We start from the raw sequence: 19,892 nt of genomic DNA on the forward strand, positions 1-19,892 counted from the left end.
CCTCATTAGTCATCCTATCGCCGAGCTCTCGACAAGCTCCAAATAAAGGGATCATCTCTGACCAAGTCTTGAGGGTTGCTTGGCCCTTTCTCCTCCTCAACGAACACAGGCTGAAGTGTGTGCAGCTGTGTGTGATGCCCCTTCAGCATTTCTGTTTACTTTAATAATCGCGGAGGACAATAGGTCCTAATGTACGTCTTTGTTTCTCTGCCAGCACCTACACAAATGTCTGAACAACACTGTTTGGAGGAAAAACACAGAATTCATTATGTGAACACAAAAGCCCCAAACATTAGATTAGCATGAGAATACTGGAGGTCCTAATGGGCCAGAATACCGCAAACAATGATACAAGGGATCCTTTAATTTAATTATTTACTTTCATTACAGCTCAAGATTCCATTAGCGCTTTCGAGATCATGTTAATTGGCGGCGTGAGCCAGTGGGTGCATAGATATCTGAAGGGTTCGTTGGCAGCTTTTTGTTTCGTCTTCAAAATTTGGCCAAATCTGTGAATTTCCAATTGGACTGTTCAATAAGATGTGGGTTTTAAGTCTTTGTGTCCATTCACATGAAAGATGGCCCATTAGGATTTGGCAGCTAGCTGTTTGTTTTCATTAAGCCACATCAGAGGGATAATTTACCTAAATTATTCTGCTGTGTTTTCTGTCTTTTAAATAAGGAAGGTACATCAATAATATTATATGAAGAATTGTGCTTTATTTCAGGTTAGAAATTGTATTTGGATTTAGGGTGATATTATTTCTAGCCAAATATGTCCATTGAGTTTTTGCCTCCTTATCTGCTTTTTTAAGGTTTTCGCTGGAAGATCTTTGCATGTCACCCGTAGCTCTGGTATGTGTGCGTAAACTAATTCTGAAAATGTTCTCAATGTTTTCAAAGCAAAATAGACCAAATCCATTACCAGTATTTCAATGTCATCAGCTCTACGGTTGTTTACGCTGATAAAGGTTAGGCCAGAAATTGAAGCCACCACAGGGTGACAGTGTTCACCCGCTGAGTTCAAAGTCATGACACCCTGACAACACAAACACATCGATCAAGGTTAGATAATGTAAGATAATCGTGATGTTTGTGGAACTTGACAGACAAAAAGACAATAACTTTTCAGATTAATGAACAGTTTTGATGTCCTAATCAAAAGATAATGAAAAAATGAATTTGAAACTGTAATATTTACCAATGAACCGTCAGTATCATGTTTATATTTTTCCATCTGTCCCCTGGTGAAACGGTGTCATGTCATTGTCTCATCGCACCTTAATAATCCTTGTCTGCATAAGTAATGCTATGTGCACGTGTACATATTCATGAGTGGTCTCTTGCTGTTACAGGCCCGTTCGTTCTAACAAAGCTGACCAGTGGGACCAAACAACTAGGTTGCATCTGGCCCCATTCGTTCCAGCCTCTCGGCCCTTTGATATGGACGCCAGCTGTCTTTTTCTTCCTCCTCTTGTTCTGTTGTCATACCAGAAGATTATTTTTGGACCGGCAGAATGAGGGAGAGGACCCTGTGGCCCGGCAACAGACACAGCTGGCAGTGCTGAGGTGGGTGCAGCTGGTTGGGGTCAGAGGTTCAAGTATTCACACCAGACAGAATTGGGTTGAGCTAAGAACTACAGTAGGAAGGAGACGAGGGGTCGCTGACGTCACGGGATCGACACCTGTCCACGTCTGTGATGATTTCATGAGACTGAGATGCCAACGTTCTGCTTTTCATCCATTAAGAAACAATATCACACAACTGATTTCAGCTTTTATTCAGTCATGGATCGTCTTGGCAGTGATGTCATCTGCGTGGCGGTGTCTGTGACAGCATAGTGGCTGCATTGCAGAGAGAAAGGGCCATAAAATTCATGTTTGATGTCAAACGGTTTAAACACACATCTGTAAACTCACTAAGTGAGGAAGGCATTTACCCACAACCACAGTCAGACTCAGATTAATCTCAAATCCAGGCAGATTAGTGTGACACAATCTGTCCAGGAATTCATATCTTCTTAGTTTCACCTACATACAGCACGCATCCACAGACTGACCTGTAGTTTATGGTGGCTGTGCAGTCCTTGTCCAGGCTCCTAATCAGCCAGTCCAGCTGTCGCTGATCCACAGCTATGTTGGCTGCCTGCGTCCATACATACTTATTAGACGTGTGTGTGACTATGACATGCGCCGTCTGTGCTCAGCCCGACCTTAACGGCCTTCCTGAAGGCTGAGGTCGAAACCGACATGGTTCCTTCTTCATCCAAAGCCTGGAAGAAATCCAAGATGGTCTCACGTCGCTCCTTGAGGGATTCCTAAACAAAATTACACACAGCTACGAATCAGTTCTGCCTACTAGACATGTTTGTTTGATGATTAACATTAACATTTACAAAATTGTTTCGCTACAGTGCCCATCATCACGCCGACCTGAAAGCTGTGGAGAGCAGAAACATTCCTGAGCACATATCTCATGACGCTGTAGCGGGCCGTCAGCGCAGGATTCGTCCGACGGGCTCCTTCAAGCATCTCTATGAAGGTCTCGCGCACAAACACTGTCTGCACCCACATGTAATCGAGACAAACCAAACAATACTCTCCTTTGTGCCCGTGCTGAGGTTAAATGAGTATTTCTGCACCTACTGAAATGTCGACCTCCTCCATTGCTGATCGCGCGTTGCTCTGAATGGTTCTTAGCAGCGTCAGAGCTCCAGCGTCACTCATTGGGTTGTGAGACAGCTTAAGAAAAGATGTAACTAGGATTTGTACACACACACTCTTTAAACACCCGCGCTCACCTTCAGGATCCTGAGGCCTTCATTGGCGGCCAGGCCCCGACAGAGCAGCGCCACAGCCCCATCGTCCAGGCGGTTGCTGCTGAGGTCCAGCAGAACCAGCGTGCGGTTCAGTTTCAGCGCGTCGCCCAGCGACTCTGCCTCTCGGCGGCCGAAACCGTTCCACGACAGGTGGAGCCGCTTCAAGGTGGCGTTTGCCTGGCGTAACGAGCAGGTGAGCGACAAACCACGCGCGTGTTGGTTTCTATAGGTCACTGTGTGTTTGTTACCTTCAGCCCGTCACTCAGGGCCAACGCTCCACACGTGCGAATGTGATTCCAGCTCAGATTCAAGACTTCCAGTCCGAGGTTTTTGGCTTTAAAGAGGAAGCAAATGTCGCAATACACAAATAACACAAGTGTTCACACACTAATTGTTGGGTTTTGGAACCAAGCGTCAGGTTTTTTAAGGCTGTGTTTTACCTAACATACAACCAAGGTGTTCCCCTTCACAGAGCCTGTTGTGACTGAGGTCCAGCTCTTTGAGCAGGAAGTCGCCCTGTTAGGCCAGAAATCAGCTGTTGAATCACAGCTTGACAACACACGCGTTCAATGCAGTGACCTCTGAACCAACCTCTAAAGCGCCAGCAATGTGTTTAGCAGCGCGATCATCAAAACCATTTGCTAAAGGAAAAAGGGGGAAAGTACTTAAATGACACAGGCTTTAATTACCTGCTGTATCAAACTAATGTTGAGAAGCAAACAACCTGAGAGTTTGATAGATTTGATGTTATTATTGTTCAGTAGCATTTTGGAGATGAGCTGGGCCCCTTCAAGGTGAAGCTGGTTGTTGGAGAGGTTCTATTGAGATATGGTCATGTTTAAAACTATAAAATGTCATAGGTTTCATCTAGTTTAATTGTTTTAAAAAAGATGGGACTGCTGTGAAATAGTTACTAGAATCTGTAAAGGGACATTTGTGTGAAGCATCTTCATCAGGTAGCGAACCCCCTCCGCTCGAAGTGAATTGTCCTCAAGTTCAAGGTTGATGATGTCACTGTAACTCTAACCAGATCAAATGTTAAACACTTGAGTAAAAAAACATGAATGATATTCATGTAAATATGAGACAAACTAAAGGGCACTCATCAATAGGCCCATAGATTACGGGTGGGGTCACATGTGGTATGAAAAGCTTCAGTGTCCATACTTGCAGAACACTGGCCAGAGCTTTGGCCCCTGTCGGTCCCAAACCGCAGTGGTTCAGGTTAAGACCAGCTTCATTCATGTAGGAGAGGAAGGATGAGGTGGAGATGGTGCGTGTCGGTTGGTTATTGGTTGTGTCTGTAAGGATGAAGAGCCACATCGACATGATTTTTATTTTACTACAACACAGAGTTTGTGCAAGCGTCCACCATTTCGTCCCACCTTCTATTTCCAGATCACTGTCCCGCTCTCCAGCCGTGTCCTGCTCCCGGTTCCCCGACCCATCGCTGGCCTGCTGGCCTTTACCAGGCTCCATCACAGCTCAAGATCCGCAGACTCACCTGTAAAGTAAGAAGAGGTGAGACTGTCTGTTAGCTGGCTGTCAAAGTTACTCTTCACAACCATGACATCATTTCTGCACCCAGTTATTTCTCAAAGCTCCTGCTCCAAGTCGCAGTTTGCATTTGTTTTTTCATATTATTAGTAGTATTTGATCAGTAAACTGTCCAGGGTAGAGCCTGAGCTAACAACCGCATGCTGAACGTTAATTAGCGGTTGCTATGGAAACTCCGGTTGTCCAAGAAACCCGTCAATCAAAATAATGACAGATATTGAATAAAGTTACGTTAGACCTGTAAAATGCACAAATTACCCAGTTGGTCCAACAGTAGCTGCGATATCGGACACTCGACTCAAATCACGCAGTTCGCAAACCGTCCACTAGATGAAGCTGTTGGCCGTAAGACGATAGACCAGCGCTTCACACGGCGGACGATCACGCAGTTCACCAAACTGACCGCTAGGCGGAGCTGGAGCCTGGGGTTCAGGCTAGTGAGGTCGCCAGTTCACCTCGGCTGGTAACGGATATATTATTATTAAGATCTAGATGACTTGGCATCGACACGTGTACAGTAATACCCAGCATGCATGGCGGATTCAATTTCCTTAAACAATTATTCATGTAATATATTGTGACTTGGTGTTTTGTTAGAGGAAGTAGAAGAATAAGTGTGATAAGAAAATGCTATGTTCACTTACTGTATTCAGACTTTTAATTGTTATTTTTCAAGAATCTATTTTAGCATTTAATACTAAGCACCATGGTGTTCTGGAAATAACTGAAGTAGAGAAAGCTTTTATTTAAAAAAAAAAAAAAATTATTTATTTGTTTATTATTAAACTTGCAGTCACCATTGCAGATGTAAAACATTTCTCCTGTTGATCTTTGGACAAGTGGAGCTGTAATAATCAAACTCTGAGGAAATAAAAACATAACTGGCCTATTTAAATGAAAGTAAAGCCCTGATTTTGGCAATATGTCTCGGCTGCAACATACAGTTGCACAACTTGTGTCACTGACTGAAATCATCTTCGCAAGAGAAAATTCAAAGTCAGGGGCAAAATGCTGAATGTATGTGAAAAAGCACAAGACAAGTTGCTTCCTGTAGTTAGAAAATAAATTTTAATCTATGCGGGTAACACAGTCATACATAGCAGATACACGTCCAGAACAGACACGGAAATACTGCTCAGCTGCAAAGTTTCTGCTTGTTTTCACAGCTGTTTGACAGCGCAACATGACAGAGACACGCTGGAAAGGTTCGAAAGATAAATCACATCAAGTGATTAACAAGCGATTCCTATATGTTTATGTATACAAAGCAGTATAAAACAAGTACAATAATGGACAGACAACAAGTCCAAAACAACAAATGTGTAAACATTTTGTGTATATGTGCTTCTCATGACGCCAGCGTCACCACAAATCGGATCAACCGGTTACTGCCATCGTCAAGGCAGAGTATAGATATAAACAAGAAAAAAAACTCTACTTCGTCTGTTGTACTTGTACTGAGTACTGTATTCTAAAAAAGGTCTACTCCTGTATATTTTGGCTAGCATACAAAGGAAAACTGCAGAACAGTAAGCCTCATGGCCCTCTGCGCTCAGACTATGCCACACAGCACCAGGGCAGAGCACCATACTGACATTAGTGTGTTTCCTCAGCGATCCTTCCAGTTGTACTCTACTGTTTCCATTGGTCCCTTTATGTCGAGGTGGTTGAAGTAACAACTAGGCACAGTGGGTGTCAACAACAACACGTAATGCAGAGATGAAACAGGGCATTTCCAGTCTTCCAATGGACAGAGCCAGCTCAGGCAGCAGTTCGGAGGAAGCCCTTTAACCCCAGGTCTTTGGGCGAAGCCTCCAAAAGTCTCCAGTTTGGAGCTCAAGTGCTTCTTTTGAAATTTATTGCCAGTTCTGTTTTCATTTTATTGGGCAGCCACAGTGGTGCTAGGTTGGGCATCAGGGAATCCATGACCCCGGCTTCCTGGTTTCACTTGGTGTCAGCGGACAGCTGCTCCAGCAGAGGGTTGGCCTCGCTCTCGGGGGTTTTGACGCTATCAGTCCTCACGATGCAGGTGGGCCGGTGGAGGTTGAGCATCACCATCAGCTGCTGCCTCTCCAGACGTAGCTCCTCGATCTGGGCCTTAAGCTCTGAGTTGACCATCTCTAGACGCTCTGATTCCTGGACAGACATGTGGATTTATTGATTTATTAGACACCTATGATGCAATTTTACACCTCCACGTTTTTATCTCTTCTAACAGTGAAATGAAATCGTGAGTCAGCTACTTGGGTTAAGTTAAGTCAGGCTGCTGCTGGCTGCCAGCCTGCTCTGTTCTGCTTCTGCTCATCAGTTTGCAGTGCTGTGTCATGAACTCACCCTTTGAAGGAAGTCAGTCCGTTCCTTCTTTTTGTTTCGGCATCGCGCCGCTGCTACCTTGTTTTTCTCTCGCCTTCGTTTCCTCCTTTCTTCATCTTCGTCCATCTGTAAAGACAATCTGTTGTTAATACAGGCAACCCATGACTGGACAGAATTAGTTCAAGTGTTTACTGTGTGTTGAAGAACATTTACAATAATAATTCTTAATTCTAAAATAATAATTAAAAATACTTCTTGTTTCACGCATTAGAGGTGGCATTATATTACTTAAACACTTATCACATCATTTAGTTTTTTTCTGCTTTTTTAGACCAACGCCCTCTGTCTTGTTTCTGTCCTCTGACCTTCAACACACATTTCACATCCCCTACTTCTGCTCTATTTCCTCTTTCTCTTCCATCTTACCTCAGTCTTGATGGCCAGCGGCCTCTTCCCCAACCTCCCCAGAAAATGCAGAGGAGACAACATGGTGCCCAGCTGGCGGAAGTCGGCTAACTTGAGCTGATCAGTGAGCGTGGTGGCCGAGATGCCCGCCAGCGGGCCGAGGCTGGGCAGGGAGCCCGCTGCAAGTGAAGGGTCAGGAATCTGTCCCGGCATCATGTCCGACCCGGCCGCCACCGCCGCTGTGGGATGAGAGAAGAAAAAGAGGAAAGGAAGGGGAGATTAGGACAATGTTGCTGAGTATAAAAAGCAGAGTGTACACATAAATACTGCAGTTGTTCATTGTCCACTCAAAATCACAACCAGTTTAATCGATTCATTATTTGGTGCTTGAACCGAACCATCACCTCACAGATGACTCTTGAATCCTAACAAGAAGTATAGGCTTATGCTCTGGATTTATAAATATACAGTATATGTAATAAGGCATTGTTTATTATGACCTGGTACAATTCCTCCTCAAAAAGCTTCATTCACTGTCATCCACTGACAAAGACAGACGGCTGCTGTTTCCAAGAATGCGCTCAGACGTTGACAGCTTTGACAGCTGTGTTATCTTCTTAGTCAGCGGTCGGTGAAAAAACAAACTTCACACTGTCTGCAGCTACACACTCATTTCTGTAGTTTCACGTGTGAAGACGAGCCGCGGATCGCTTTTATGTGATCGCTCTAGCAGGGAGCAGTCCTCTATGCTCACATCTGACAGTTAACTCAGCCTTCCTCCTGGATGTTCATTCAACTCTTGGGGAAGGAGTCAGAGAGTATCAAAGGCATTTGTTTCATAACGGAGCGCGTAACAGTCAGACATTCCACCACCACCCTCTTTCAGCAGTTCTTAGCAGCACGGAGGGCTGATTTGACCACAGCACTTCTTAATGTAATCAAGGAGGAATGAGGGCCTGAAAGGAGAAAAAGGAGAACTTGTGCAGCCCCTGAAGGAAGTGGCTGGAGAATTCAGATGTCTCTCTAACAGTTTAGAAGCTAGTTGGAAAACTTGATGACCAAAGAAGAAACAAATGCAGCTTGAACAGTGTAACATGGGCCAAAGAAACGCTGCGGGAAAAATTCATACATCAAAACAAATAATGTTTTTTGATTAAATGTTAATAGTCCATAGAAGCAGAACCACTACATGGATTTAGTGCTAGTGAACAACTAATACCTCTGTGACTGGGAGTCGCTGGCACATCTAGAGTATCAGCCAGAACCACCGGCCAGACCTGAAGCCGTGAGGAGCTTTAAAAAGATCGATGCTATCAGTGTGACTTCTACATTAACAGCTTAATTCACATTTGCTTCCTGATGCTGGAGCTCGGCAGGTCGAGCGCAGGCTGAACAAAGACCCTCTCATATGGAGCCAACAAAGACATGCATTGTTAGGCGCTCTGGAAAAGAAAAAAAAACACAGCTGACTTTGCTGGAGGGTGACTGGCTGACAGGCGACCGGTAATAGAAGTTATACCTGGTGCCTTTTGTTGCTGAGCTAAAATACTTGTTTCAGTACGAAGGCCATCGAGAAGGTAATAAAGAGTGGGTTATGTAACTCTATTCTAACGTTCTCCACCCTGCTTATGGGCTGGTCACAGAATTTGTACAGCTGGACTGGTGGTTTTTTGTCATGAGACCAAATCAGATCACTTTGACCGAGACAAAATCCTCCAGTGAGGCTTGAAAATGTATCAACTGTAACATCTGCATTATAAGTTAAGAGTTAGTAGTTTCGACTAACAGGTTTGGTGAAAAACAAACTGGACTAAAGCAGTCAACTTAATCTCAGATATTCCTGTAATTAGTGACCTGAATCTTATATAATTATCTTGTCTCTACTCTGGGCCTGTTCTCTGCTACCTGTTTGATTTGTTCACTCCAACGACAAGCCAGTGTCCAACGAGGCGTTTTACTATTTAAATGTGACTGCTCCGTCTTTCTCTCCCTGTCCTCCCTTCCTCTCTCCCACTGCATCTATACTCCCATTTACTCTGCACTTGGCAGCGGCCTGTTGTTTTTGCTAGAGAGGAAAAGAACAAGACAGCCCTACAGAAATATCTCAGACAAAATTCCCTCTCTTTGAATCTCCTGAGAGAGGTTGAGAAATAGAAGGTGCCAAAGCCTTCTCGCTCTTGACAGAGTCTAACAGCAAGGCCGACCATATGGCAGCTAATCCAGGGGTGAATAAGAGCACGCACTGTTAAAAATATGAATCACTGGACTGAAGTGGCTGAACCACTACATTCACTACAATGTCTGATTGAGCTGTGGCCTCTGCAAGTTTACTGCAGCTTAGAATAATCACCAGCAGAGACGGAAATATAAGACAGAGCTTCAAGTTTCACATCAGGGAAGTTTTACCACATTCGCTCAGATTAAACATGAACAGACCTCAATTTGTGACAAAAGGCTATCGTGTGTGTTTTTTACACTGCTCATTGCTGACGACTAACTAAAGTGGAATTCAAAAGATGCAATCCATACTAACCCCCAAGCCCAAGAAAACAGCCACAGGAACTGAAGCGCCCATCAGGAATGACTGAGCAAGAAGCCGTTCGAGGCAGAAAGGAGTGGGAACCTCGAATAGACTCGGATTAGGCTCCATGTTACACAAACATCGTTTTTTAATGGAAGCTAAAACTGGAAAAATGAGTGAATTCAGAAATAATCTCAATTAATGTCTGTTAGACTGAAGTGGACTCTGTTACACACAACATTGCGCCGTTGCTCGCCTCGATTGCTGCAACCGAGACGAGACCTCACCACACGCACGCTTAGAATATAAACTTACATAAACCTCCTGTTTGGCTGCATGACATCAGATGAAAATTACACATTAAAAGCCCTCAGAGGGAGTTCTCCCCGAGGCCTCCAAAATAAAGGTAACGTTATGTGTGAGGTTTACGAGTTATGAAGTGAGATGCCTATCAATTATGGGACATAAAAGTGAGTTACACGCCATTCCAGAGGATTTATAGAGCTGCGACGCAGCGCTGCCTCTTGATGTGCCTCACTTCTGAATTAAATGTGACTTTTAAGTAGAAAGTTCATTTTATGTTTAATTTGTTCCCCTGCCACAACGGCCTGAAAATCCCCCTTACAAATTCAACACCCTGTCAAGCGCTGAGACATGAAACCCCGAAGACGTCTCATCTGTACAGCGCAGGGAAAGTTTTCGCACGGTGTAATTATACACACGGGCATGAGTCAAAGTGATTTTTCAAAAGATGGGTATTTTTCTCGTATCTTCTGTCAGCGGCAGCCTGCAGCCGAGGATTAGTGGTCAGCGTTTGATGATGCAACGCGGCCACTGTGCTTTTGCAGTCGAGCAGAAAGGGCAGGACCGCAGCTTTTAGGCCCGCACCAGCCTCGCACAAAGACACCTACACAGCTCGGTAGCGGAGCGGGCACTGGCGAGAGCCTGGCGAGCCCAAGCCAAGGGCGGGGAGCGGAAATGTCATGTATTGGTTATGAAATACAGGACTCTGACTTGGGGCCAAAACTAATCCAAGTGCATGTGAAGCAGGGACAGCTAGAGGTATGTGTGAAGAGCGTGCATGTGAATGTGCAGGCGGGCTTTTACATGGATTTTTGCTGCTTTCTCTGCTCAGTCTCTGTCCTCAGCTTGACCAAATATGTCTATTCCCGAGTGTCATTCCTGAGAGCAATTAGCAGCCCTGAGGAATTCAGCCCCTGACCAAACACCAGCAGCACGACTGGAAGCCCTATTATCCTCAGCCCCTGTAGAGATGGTGAAGGAGAGACGCAGGGGGTGACAGAGGTTTCAAAGGCTACTCATTATGTTTTTATATACCGTTGCCTTTTAGGAAGGAGCCCGCTAACAGCTAAATTCCAGAACTGTAATTTCAGTGACTGAAAGCAGGAGCCCTAAGTATTTGGCGGCTAATATGCTAGAATTAAAGTTACATTTTTGCACTGCTAGACGACTTAATCTTAAATCACTGGATCACAAAATTACAGGAAACCCTTTCCAGGATAGTTTGACAGCTTTATTAAAGTCTATATTTGTATTTTAAAAGCCATTGTATGACGCACACACAAGCATCATGTAAAAGTATGGCAAAGAAATTCTGCAGCTCTAACATTACACAAGTGCTTCAAATGAACAATGAGCGGCAAGGCTCGGGCCAAGGCACACTCTCAGTCTCTGGCCAAGGTCTCAGCGATCATCATTACCGTCTGCGCTCAGTCAGGCTGTGTGTTGAGTTACAGCCTTTCGCAATCCTCTGAGGAAACCAGGGAATTTGGCACAGATTTTCCACGAGGACAGGACAATCCAAATACAGTATCTGCATGCCTGCAACCCCTCATTATATTTTCATTGGAGTGGACGAGACAAGTTGTAGGCACGAAAACAAAGGACGGACTGTATTAATAGTTGTTGTTCGTATCACATTGTGATCATCTCCGGTTATTAAAGTCAAGGGAGATCATGTGTGGGAGGGGAAGTGATTATTGCGCTAACTAAAAAAAAGGATCTCTTCATTTTAGCTTTCATTTCGCTTTCGGCTTTCTCACGGGCTAAACAGCTGGCGTAGGTAGAAGACAGAACTGTTTCGAAACTCCTCTTGTGAAGATCAGTAAGTCTTCCCAAAGCAACTGAGTGCAGTTATGGACATTTAACCCTGCAGTATTTCCTCTGATGAGCCCCCGAGCTGCAGCAGTGATGGGCTACTTTAATTCTCCCCGACGAGCACCGTTTGAGCGTCTCGTCTGTGCTAAAGTGCAGTGCAAGCAGAGGTTATCTTTTGTTCGTGATGAAATTACACAAGAGAACAGGAAGTTTACCTAATGCCTTTTATTGTAGCCAGGGAATCGAACGTTTTCCAGGGAAATCCAAACACGCAGCACCTGCAGATGTGCACAAAGCTCCAGGTCTGTGGCTGCCTCCGTTCAGGCTTTATTACGTGATCATTGGTTAGAATGCTGCTTGGCCTGCTCTGTGCCCCTCAAACAGCCACACATCTATATTCTGCGTCTGGGTGGTCCTGGTTAAATTCAAATGTCACTATTTTTCTCCGCGTTGCAAGCCAGGATTAGACTTTGCATTGCACAGGGCTTTGACTTGGATCAGACATGGATTACATGAATCAAAATGCAGCAGCTATTTGAAATGTATGGAGTCCACATGTGTAACTAAACCAAGGCGAGTTGCTGTAATCTGACAAAAAAAAATTAGCAAACCAAGAAGAAAATGACATTTAATGTTGTCTGTTGAAGCAATCACTATTTATTATGTAAGTGCGGTTGTCACTGAAATGCCGTTTCATACTTTGTCCTCTGGTATTTCCTCATCTGCCCCACGTCAAGCAGGCGCTTTCTCTGATTAAACAGTATGATCAATTCTTTTGTTGCTCTACATTGCTGCGAGCTTTGGACCAAAGTTCAGCTCAACATTTAGTGACACTTAAGACTGTTTTTTTGTGCTTGTTTTACACTGAAAAGAAAACCGGTGAATCTGGTCGTTATTCTAAAATACCAAACATATCTCGGCTACTCATTTGCACATTTGCTTGTGTGCTTCCACGCTGAACGTCCCGTCAGTCGCGGCACGCGTGGTTTTCACAAACCATGTGGAAATCCTTATGGGGACTACAATGTGATACTCAGCAGTAAATAGCTACTACCCCAGAATTAGTATTAGTATCATTGAGCCTAGATGTTGCATAGTTGGCTCGCTTGCCTGCAATGCGTCTGCTGTCGACTCAGTGTACTGGGGTGCAGCTTGGCAATTCCAGCTCTCCAGAGACGCACTGGAAGGCATTTCTACTTAAAATAAACCCTGTGCGCCCACGTCCAGCCTCTCAGCCCTGTCAGCCCTGCGCTGCTTGTCGGCTCGCCAACCCTTCCCCATTAATCCACTGCAATGTTCCATTTATGCAGAAACCATCCTACGGATGTGCCTGGGCAGGCACTGGGGCATTTAAACCCTCTGCGACACACGCTTGTTTACTTAGACACACGCAAAACACATCAAGACGCAAAGGAAGCACATATATAATGAAGACACAAATAGTTTTGCCGTGTGGCATGCGGCTGTACGAGCGAGCACCGAACCAGCTGGAAAAGCATGCACGGAATATATAGGAAAACTCTGACCCCCTGAACTCACAAGTCACAAATCTACACACTCACCTGATCCAGGCCTCCAGTCGTATGTTTCCCATTCCATGACTGGCCTTTAACCTTCAGGCCAACAAGGTCACGACTGAACAACTGAAGCTACCACTGGTGTAGGTAGAGTTACTGTTACCAGTGTAAATCTATTCAAAGCACTGGAGTGGATGAGACGTTGACAGTAACTGGCTCATCACAGAGCATTAAAACTAAACTTGTTCAAATGCAATAGAAAATCTAAGGGTCTATCTGGAAATACGCTGAAGAACATGTGACGCCTACATGCACACACAACATTTCCTAAAAAATGCAACTGAACATACTGTGATGGGCCAAGACGATCTGACAGACCACACATTCTTGGCTCTGCTCACAGTCTTCATACACACTTCACACTCCATTTGCATCACTAATCCTTCTACTGTAAGTGAACGAGCCACGGCAGAAGCAGAATAAATAAATGTGAATCTGTTAGAGACGCACAAAACTTACTCAGAGAAAACTTGTCAGTCGTCTTCTGTCAATGATGCAACTGTGTTTGGACACTGTGGAAAAGTTCAGAAACAACATTAGTTTTATTATAGTTCATAGCAAAGTATCATTATGAGATCTCAAATGACTTATCTAGATAAATCAACTGCATAACTGTTCATGTCCGTTATTAAATAAAAAATATGGAACTTGATGGTTCCTGTTTCTCGCTTATGTACGGTTTCTGCCTCCTTTCTGTCACGTAGTTTGCAGTGTGCGTGTGCGCGCGCGCGTGCGTGTATTGTTTGCCTGCTAAGCATTTTATTGATTAGTGATTAATAACAACAACAATACAGTAGTGGGTAAACTGATTCAGATAAGAATTGTGATTTCTCACCCCCTACCGTAATTCCCCGTGTAAACACTCATCTATCGTTTGATAAACGTGCTGTTCATTTTTATCTCGTGCAAATTGTCGACCAGTGATAAAATATCGGATCTGATCGGTCAAACAGCATCGCCACAGCTACAACACACTTCAAGCAGACCAGGGTCGTTAGCTTAGCCAACAGTTACTCGTCAAAGGGGGGGTTACATAACTGTCTTCACCGCTAACCGACACTTCTCCTGTTAAGCAACAGCGAAATGAAGAATCCCGACATGGAAATGCCTCTAGTCCGACAGCAGCCAGCGGCTCCGTAAATAACGAGCCGTTAACCGACAGTTGCCACAACAGTTGTAACAACAACGTAACGTTAGTTCACGGCGGCGGCGGCTGCGGCGATAAACTGACTTATGCGCTACAAAGGCGTAAAACTTTACAACCTGGTCCTTTAACGATAAAAAAGATAGGCAGACTCGTTGTATAAGCCGCTGCGAACCGCATTCGCTCACTACGAGCAGCACGAGGGGAAAAGTGCAAAAATGTGCAAATACGCAAAGCCCGAGCCGACGGGAAGCTAACTATTAGCATAAAAGCAGCGGCGCTAGCAAGAGGTTTACCTGTTGTGCGTCCAAAAAAGCCGCAGTGGTGACGGGACGGTGCGTGATTCGGGACTCGGATGTAGGTTTTGGGACTATCTGGAGTCGTTGCATCAGCCCGTTTAAGTACTGCTCACGTCTGAGAGCGCGGAGGAATGCGGAACTGGCGCCCCAGACGTAAGCGCGGATGAAAATACTGTCAGAGGAGGCTGGAGCGAGCGGAGCGCGCCGAGGTCCGCTCGCTCCACCCTTAGCAACCGGAACAACACACACACGGGAGCCGAGGAAAGTTTCAGCTGAGCGCCGCGGGGAGAGGGCAGAGGCGCGGGGAAACACACGCCCACAGCCGCCGAGCAGTCGGTAAACACACGCCGGGCCGTAAACACGGCGCGCGCCGCGGCTCGGTTGTTTCACGCGAGGCGGGGCGAGAAGACGATGAAGCTGCGGCCGCGGTGAAACATAAGTACGCACACGGCGGAGTGTAATCTACATTAAAGATCAGGTGTCATGTAAACTTGCCTCACACTTTGGTGGATTTGATTTATTAACTTGCACATGACTGGTTGAACTTGTCCGTTTATTTAATTAGTATTAAGTTAATTAGGAATGAATAATAATGAGTTAGGCTACTAATCAGCTTCTAAACACTGCGTTTTTTGTGTTTATGGGAAGTTAGTGAAAATATAGATTTAAAATAAAGAACATGTTCAGATGTTTTATTCCATTATTGTTTTAGTGTCCTGACTTCATGTGTGTTACAGCCATCAAATGTAAATTTGTTTATTTAGACGCTTGTTCACAAATTCTGTTAGCTAGTGGAAAGAACAAACTGTTGATTAGATGTTGATTCTATTTTTCCCTGCATTTTGGAAAACTAATAGCACTTCCAGAAATGGAAATTTGTTGACTTGATGCATTTATCTTGTGGTGTACATGCTAGCAAAGAATGCTTACATATAAAACTGATTTTTTTACTAAATATCACTGTTGCTTAAGTAGTGTGTATGTGACCAAGGACCTGATTTTGTTTATACTTAACATGCTCAATGTCTGATCAGTCTATAAATAAGTTATAGTTATAGTTATAGTTAGTTATAGTTATAAGTTATGTAAATATAACAAAGCTCAGTCTGCTTATCAAATGTAATGATTATTAAAAGACCACTATCCATTTAAACAAATCTTATAGTTTGTTAATATAGTAACCAATATCACTGTGAGAAGAGACTATGTCTTACTTTGCTGACACAAATTCACATGAAATGCAGTCAATCACAGTCAATTGTGTAGAATATTTGCACATGCAGCTTTACCTGCTTTTTAAATATGTGTTATTATAATTTAAGTAAAACAATTGACATTGATTTATTTGAGGTACTTAAAAACGTGTCAAAACATAGTTAAAGACTTAGGTCTGAGTTTTTGTAAAGATGTAGACTCTAGAAAGTTTGACTTTATAAAACCTTAAGTCTCTTCCTGATGCTTCCCTCTAGTGTGGTCAGAAGTAACTACGTCCAAACTGACTGCTCTAGAAATCTATATTTTTTAGTGACATGTCTTAAAAACATTCTTTCACTGTGTTTATAAGTATTTATAGTTTTAAATGAGATACTACAAACAATCATAATAACTGCCTCATAGAAATGGGAACAATTTGAAATGGGCGTTAGTAATAACTTGAGGGACACCTGTACTGCCTGTTCTCTGGTTAATTCTCTTTTTTCACATATGTCTCAGGTTTTCATCATGACATTTGTCTGAGGCTGTGGCAGGTTTTATATGATGCTCAACTGTTCCACCTGGAACAAGCAGCTGAGTTATTAAAGGCTCACCAAAGTACCCCCCTCTGTTCCGTTTTTAGATTCTAATTTGGTTCTGCTATGATTTATGTCTCGCGTTCGAGGGGAGGATGCAGGAGACTGTGCGTCACAGTGGTTCTTAACTTAGATGATAAATCTTTGGGCTGGGCAGTGGGGAGGGGTATTTGGGTTTAATAAAGCACAACTGAGTCAAGTAGCAGGTGGTTTTATAAAACAAGCGGGTCCTGAGCCTTGATGCTCGAGACAAAACAGAGATCTTCCCTTTTACGTTAGCGGTGTAGGCTTTCAGCTGAATTCCTCTGAGCCTGCAGAGAAGCAGAAAGAGATGTCACTTGCAACACATGGTGCGGAATTGATGGCACTTTAAGTGTTTACTGGGAAAATATAAATGTACTTTTAAAAATGCAGCAGAGTGCATTTGCAGAGCTTGTTTTAAGATTGTCTTTAGATAAAGCTTTGAGCAGCTACTAAATTCAGAGTTATTATAAGTCATAATTTAGAAACATGAATCACTGTTTTTATTCTGAATTTCCAGTCTTTGCGTTCAAACATAACCTTGAGTGCACTTTCCAGCAGCTGCTCAGATGTTGACTGGAGATGTGGTGATGTTTGCGGTTTTTGGGCTCCTGCACCGTTCTTGCTGTGTGGGTGTCAGAAGTCAAACTAAAAACAATCTCACTGTTTTTGTAGGTTTTTTTTTTCATCCACAACCAAGTCAAATAGTTTCCTCATTTATTCATAAATTCTACAAACAAGGGTTGGTTAATAATATGTTTTTGAAGATACTCATATTTTCTTATCTCCCTGAAACAATAAATTGTGATTTGTGTCATTTCGATGTGATGGGATTTTTCTCTTGGAAATACCCACTGAACCAGACACGTCCAGACCCATCCTGACTCATCATTTACCACAGCTCAGACATTATAGAGAGAAACATTATTTTTACTAGCACTCAATTTAATGTTCTTCCTTCCTTCCTTCCTTCTTTCTAAATATTGTCAGACAGTTGTGGACCATGTCAAAATATGTCTAGTAAGACATTATTATACATAGGATCAATATCCTCTTTTTTGCCACTTTGGCAATCAGATATGTGAATGAACCACAAAATGACACTTCCCATGTTACTACAGGAAGTTTCTTGTATTTGTCATAGTCTGTTTAGTAAACCTCAGTTGTGTGTTATACTTTTTGCTGATCTAGGAATAAATAATAAATCCAGTAAAACATAACAGAAACTTAAATCACTGTAATGTTTGCTTCTCCGGCTTCTGTTCACAGAAATCAGATCAGTCACTGAATGCATCAGCTGTGTGCTGTTGATGATTTTGAACCCTCTTCATTTTTATCTTCCTCGAACAACCGTGTGCTGCGGGCTTCGTGTCACGCCAGCACCCGTCTACCCTCCCCTCCCACTGCTCCTGTTTCCATTTGAGTAAAGCCAGTGCTCTGAGGTACAAATTTACCAGCTTATCCACAGTATCATGCAGTATTACGTTTTATAGAAAAGTACATGTTTACAATGGAAACACAGGTGAGTCATTTGTAATTAAGTCAGCCAGTCGTCACAGAAGTCTTTTTTTTGTTGCATCACTGGAGGTGCTGTCTCCAGTTTCAGCCTGCCTGCGTTGGTTATATGAACACCATCACTGGCTTGAGTGCAAGGCTGCTCTCTCATCCCATTATTCACGCCAGGTGACCGGTGCCTTACCACATGTGACATTCATTTATCCATGTAAATTTAGCACTTCCATGGGAATATCGCAGCAGTCGGGGAACAAAGTGGTCAGGGAGGTGACAGAGGCGGAAACTGTGAGCGCACGACAAATAATAGAAAGATGGAGATCTGTAACCAGGCAATGGAATCACAGCATGTTGATGTCGCTGTGTGATTAAGAAAGCTTCATGAAACACAGGTTTGTTTAAAACTGAATGCTCTATTTTTTATTAATCAGTATAAATGTATAAGTATATCAGCCTTTATACTTAATGCACCTAACTGTTACTTATTTTCACACCTATTATTGTTCCATTCTATACAGTAAGACTGCAGCTTGATGGTTGAGTGTGAACATTTCTCACTGTGATTTTTTTTACAACTCTTACACAGTCGGTGGGGGCGAGAAGCACCACGCTGCCGGACACAGTCTGACGGAACAAGCGGCGCGGACCCACAGTGAGTCAGTAGACATCAGAGCGCTTCACATCACCCGTCAGCTTTCGAAAATAGCCAAGACATCACACAGGACGGCTTGATATTGGTTTGTACAGTGGCCAGCTCATTCAGCGCTTCTAACACCGCCAACTTGTTCCCCTGCTGCCGAGAATGACGGACAACCTGATCCAGAAGTCAGTCCAAGCAGTCGTCCAGCAGTTACGCAGTTTATGCGTGAATAGGAGCTTTTTGCACCCACACATCGTTGAATAATCAGTGGGAACAGCGTTGGTCTGTTGGTCTGCAGTTCCAACCCAGTTGATCCCATCAGGTGTGTCATTGAGCAAGACACTTGACGCTAGCTCCCCTTCATGTGTGACTGCCCACTGCCACCCCAGTCAATGTAAGGGTCAACAGAGAACAGTTTCCCCAAAGAGAATATGTCCTAAGTTGTCTTATGTTGCATCATCCACCCAGGTGCATTTGGGTTTGCTGACACTGGATGATCAGGTTCAGAACCCGGGCTCCTGTGAAGCGCCTCTGCAGGACGAGGAAAATCTTGCCTCCTGCTGCTCGTCCTGCAGCTCCCCCCACCGATGGCCACAGGTACTGCACGTACTCAGCACGGAGAGATGTACGACAGAACGTCCAACGATGCGTTTCTGTCCTGTGGAGCTGAATAAAATGTGACGCTTGTGATGGTTAAGTGCATCCTCTGGAGTGTTTATTGTTGCATGCCTTAATACGCTCCCCCCGGAGACCCGAACCAAATAGCTATTAAACGCCCTGTTTGCTGTTCCCAGAAAAAATGAATGTAATAATGTAGCCTAATAATGTAAAATTACTTATTAGGCCAATTATCATCATGCACGTGATGCGGGCTCCCTAATTGATCAGAGTTTACTGTCAACATCACTCCTGCTCGCTCCTGCCTCGGCTTTTTCCGGTAACACGCTCCGCTCGAGCTCCGAAATATGACACCAGTCGCCATAGCAACAAAACAACCGCAGATACCCAAATTTGGTCAACGGGAAGTGAAACGAAACGGCAATGTCGCGTGACGTCACGCCCAACTCTGCTGCTGCCGCTGCTCCGGAGTCGGGTTCCCTTGAAAACGGTTTAGCCGAGAAAGAGCCATGAATAAATAATTAACCTTCTGTTTCTGCTGCTCGCACTCGTTCTAAA

General features: G+C 43.9%; 2 protein-coding genes and 1 long non-coding RNA gene across 4 annotated transcripts; 1 reads left to right on the top strand and 2 right to left on the bottom strand.

Moving 5' to 3' along the window:
* Positions 1-1,764: 1,764 nt before the first annotated feature.
* Positions 1,765-4,323, bottom strand: LOC114849946 (leucine-rich repeat-containing protein 74A-like). 2 transcript variants are annotated; one of them, XM_029141774.3, is made up of 13 exons: positions 4,205-4,323; positions 3,987-4,120; positions 3,734-3,841; positions 3,544-3,637; positions 3,411-3,460; positions 3,260-3,335; positions 3,068-3,153; positions 2,802-2,996; positions 2,647-2,742; positions 2,434-2,562; positions 2,214-2,318; positions 2,061-2,146; positions 1,765-1,845 (listed from the first exon to the last, which is right to left on the bottom strand). In XM_029141774.3, exons 1-13 carry the CDS (start codon positions 4,296-4,298, stop codon positions 1,779-1,781), a joined length of 1,320 nt encoding a protein of 439 aa, XP_028997607.1. In that variant the 5' UTR covers positions 4,299-4,323; the 3' UTR covers positions 1,765-1,778. The 2 variants fall into 2 exon arrangements, with proteins under 2 accessions (XP_028997607.1, XP_028997609.1); XM_029141776.3 differs by lacking the exons at positions 3,411-3,460; positions 3,544-3,637; positions 3,734-3,841.
* On the top strand, positions 2,872-19,413 carry LOC114849950 (uncharacterized). Its single transcript, XR_008693844.1, has 3 exons — positions 2,872-3,012; positions 4,218-4,340; positions 18,663-19,413. It is a non-coding gene; the product is annotated as an uncharacterized LOC114849950 (long non-coding RNA).
* LOC114849949 (jun dimerization protein 2-like) lies at positions 5,422-7,310 on the bottom strand. Its single transcript, XM_029141781.3, has 3 exons — positions 7,116-7,310; positions 6,711-6,815; positions 5,422-6,512 (listed from the first exon to the last, which is right to left on the bottom strand). The coding sequence occupies exons 1-3, from the start codon at positions 7,308-7,310 to the stop codon at positions 6,321-6,323; spliced, it is 492 nt and encodes a 163-aa protein (XP_028997614.1). The 3' UTR covers positions 5,422-6,320.
* Positions 19,414-19,892: the final 479 nt, after the last annotated feature.

The sequence above is a fragment of the Betta splendens genome, chromosome 24 (assembly GCF_900634795.4).
Source record: "Betta splendens chromosome 24, fBetSpl5.4, whole genome shotgun sequence".
Lineage (NCBI taxonomy): Eukaryota > Metazoa > Chordata > Actinopteri > Anabantiformes > Osphronemidae > Betta > Betta splendens.

Coding starts and splice junctions, on each gene's coding strand:
- LOC114849949 (XM_029141781.3), bottom strand. CDS start 7,310: ATGATGCCGGGACAGATTCCTGACCCTTCACTTGCAGCGGGCTCCCTG. Junction 6,816..7,115: donor CGCTGGCCATCAAGACTGAG/GTAAGATGGAAG, acceptor TTGTCTTTACAG/ATGGACGAAGATGAAGAAAG. Junction 6,513..6,710: donor GGACTGACTTCCTTCAAAGG/GTGAGTTCATGA, acceptor ATGTCTGTCCAG/GAATCAGAGCGTCTAGAGAT.
- LOC114849946 (XM_029141774.3), bottom strand. CDS start 4,298: ATGGAGCCTGGTAAAGGCCAGCAGGCCAGCGATGGGTCGGGGAACCGG. Junction 3,336..3,410: donor ACATTGCTGGCGCTTTAGAG/GTTGGTTCAGAG, acceptor CTGGCCTAACAG/GGCGACTTCCTGCTCAAAGA. Junction 2,997..3,067: donor CCCTGAGTGACGGGCTGAAG/GTAACAAACACA, acceptor TCGTTACGCCAG/GCAAACGCCACCTTGAAGCG.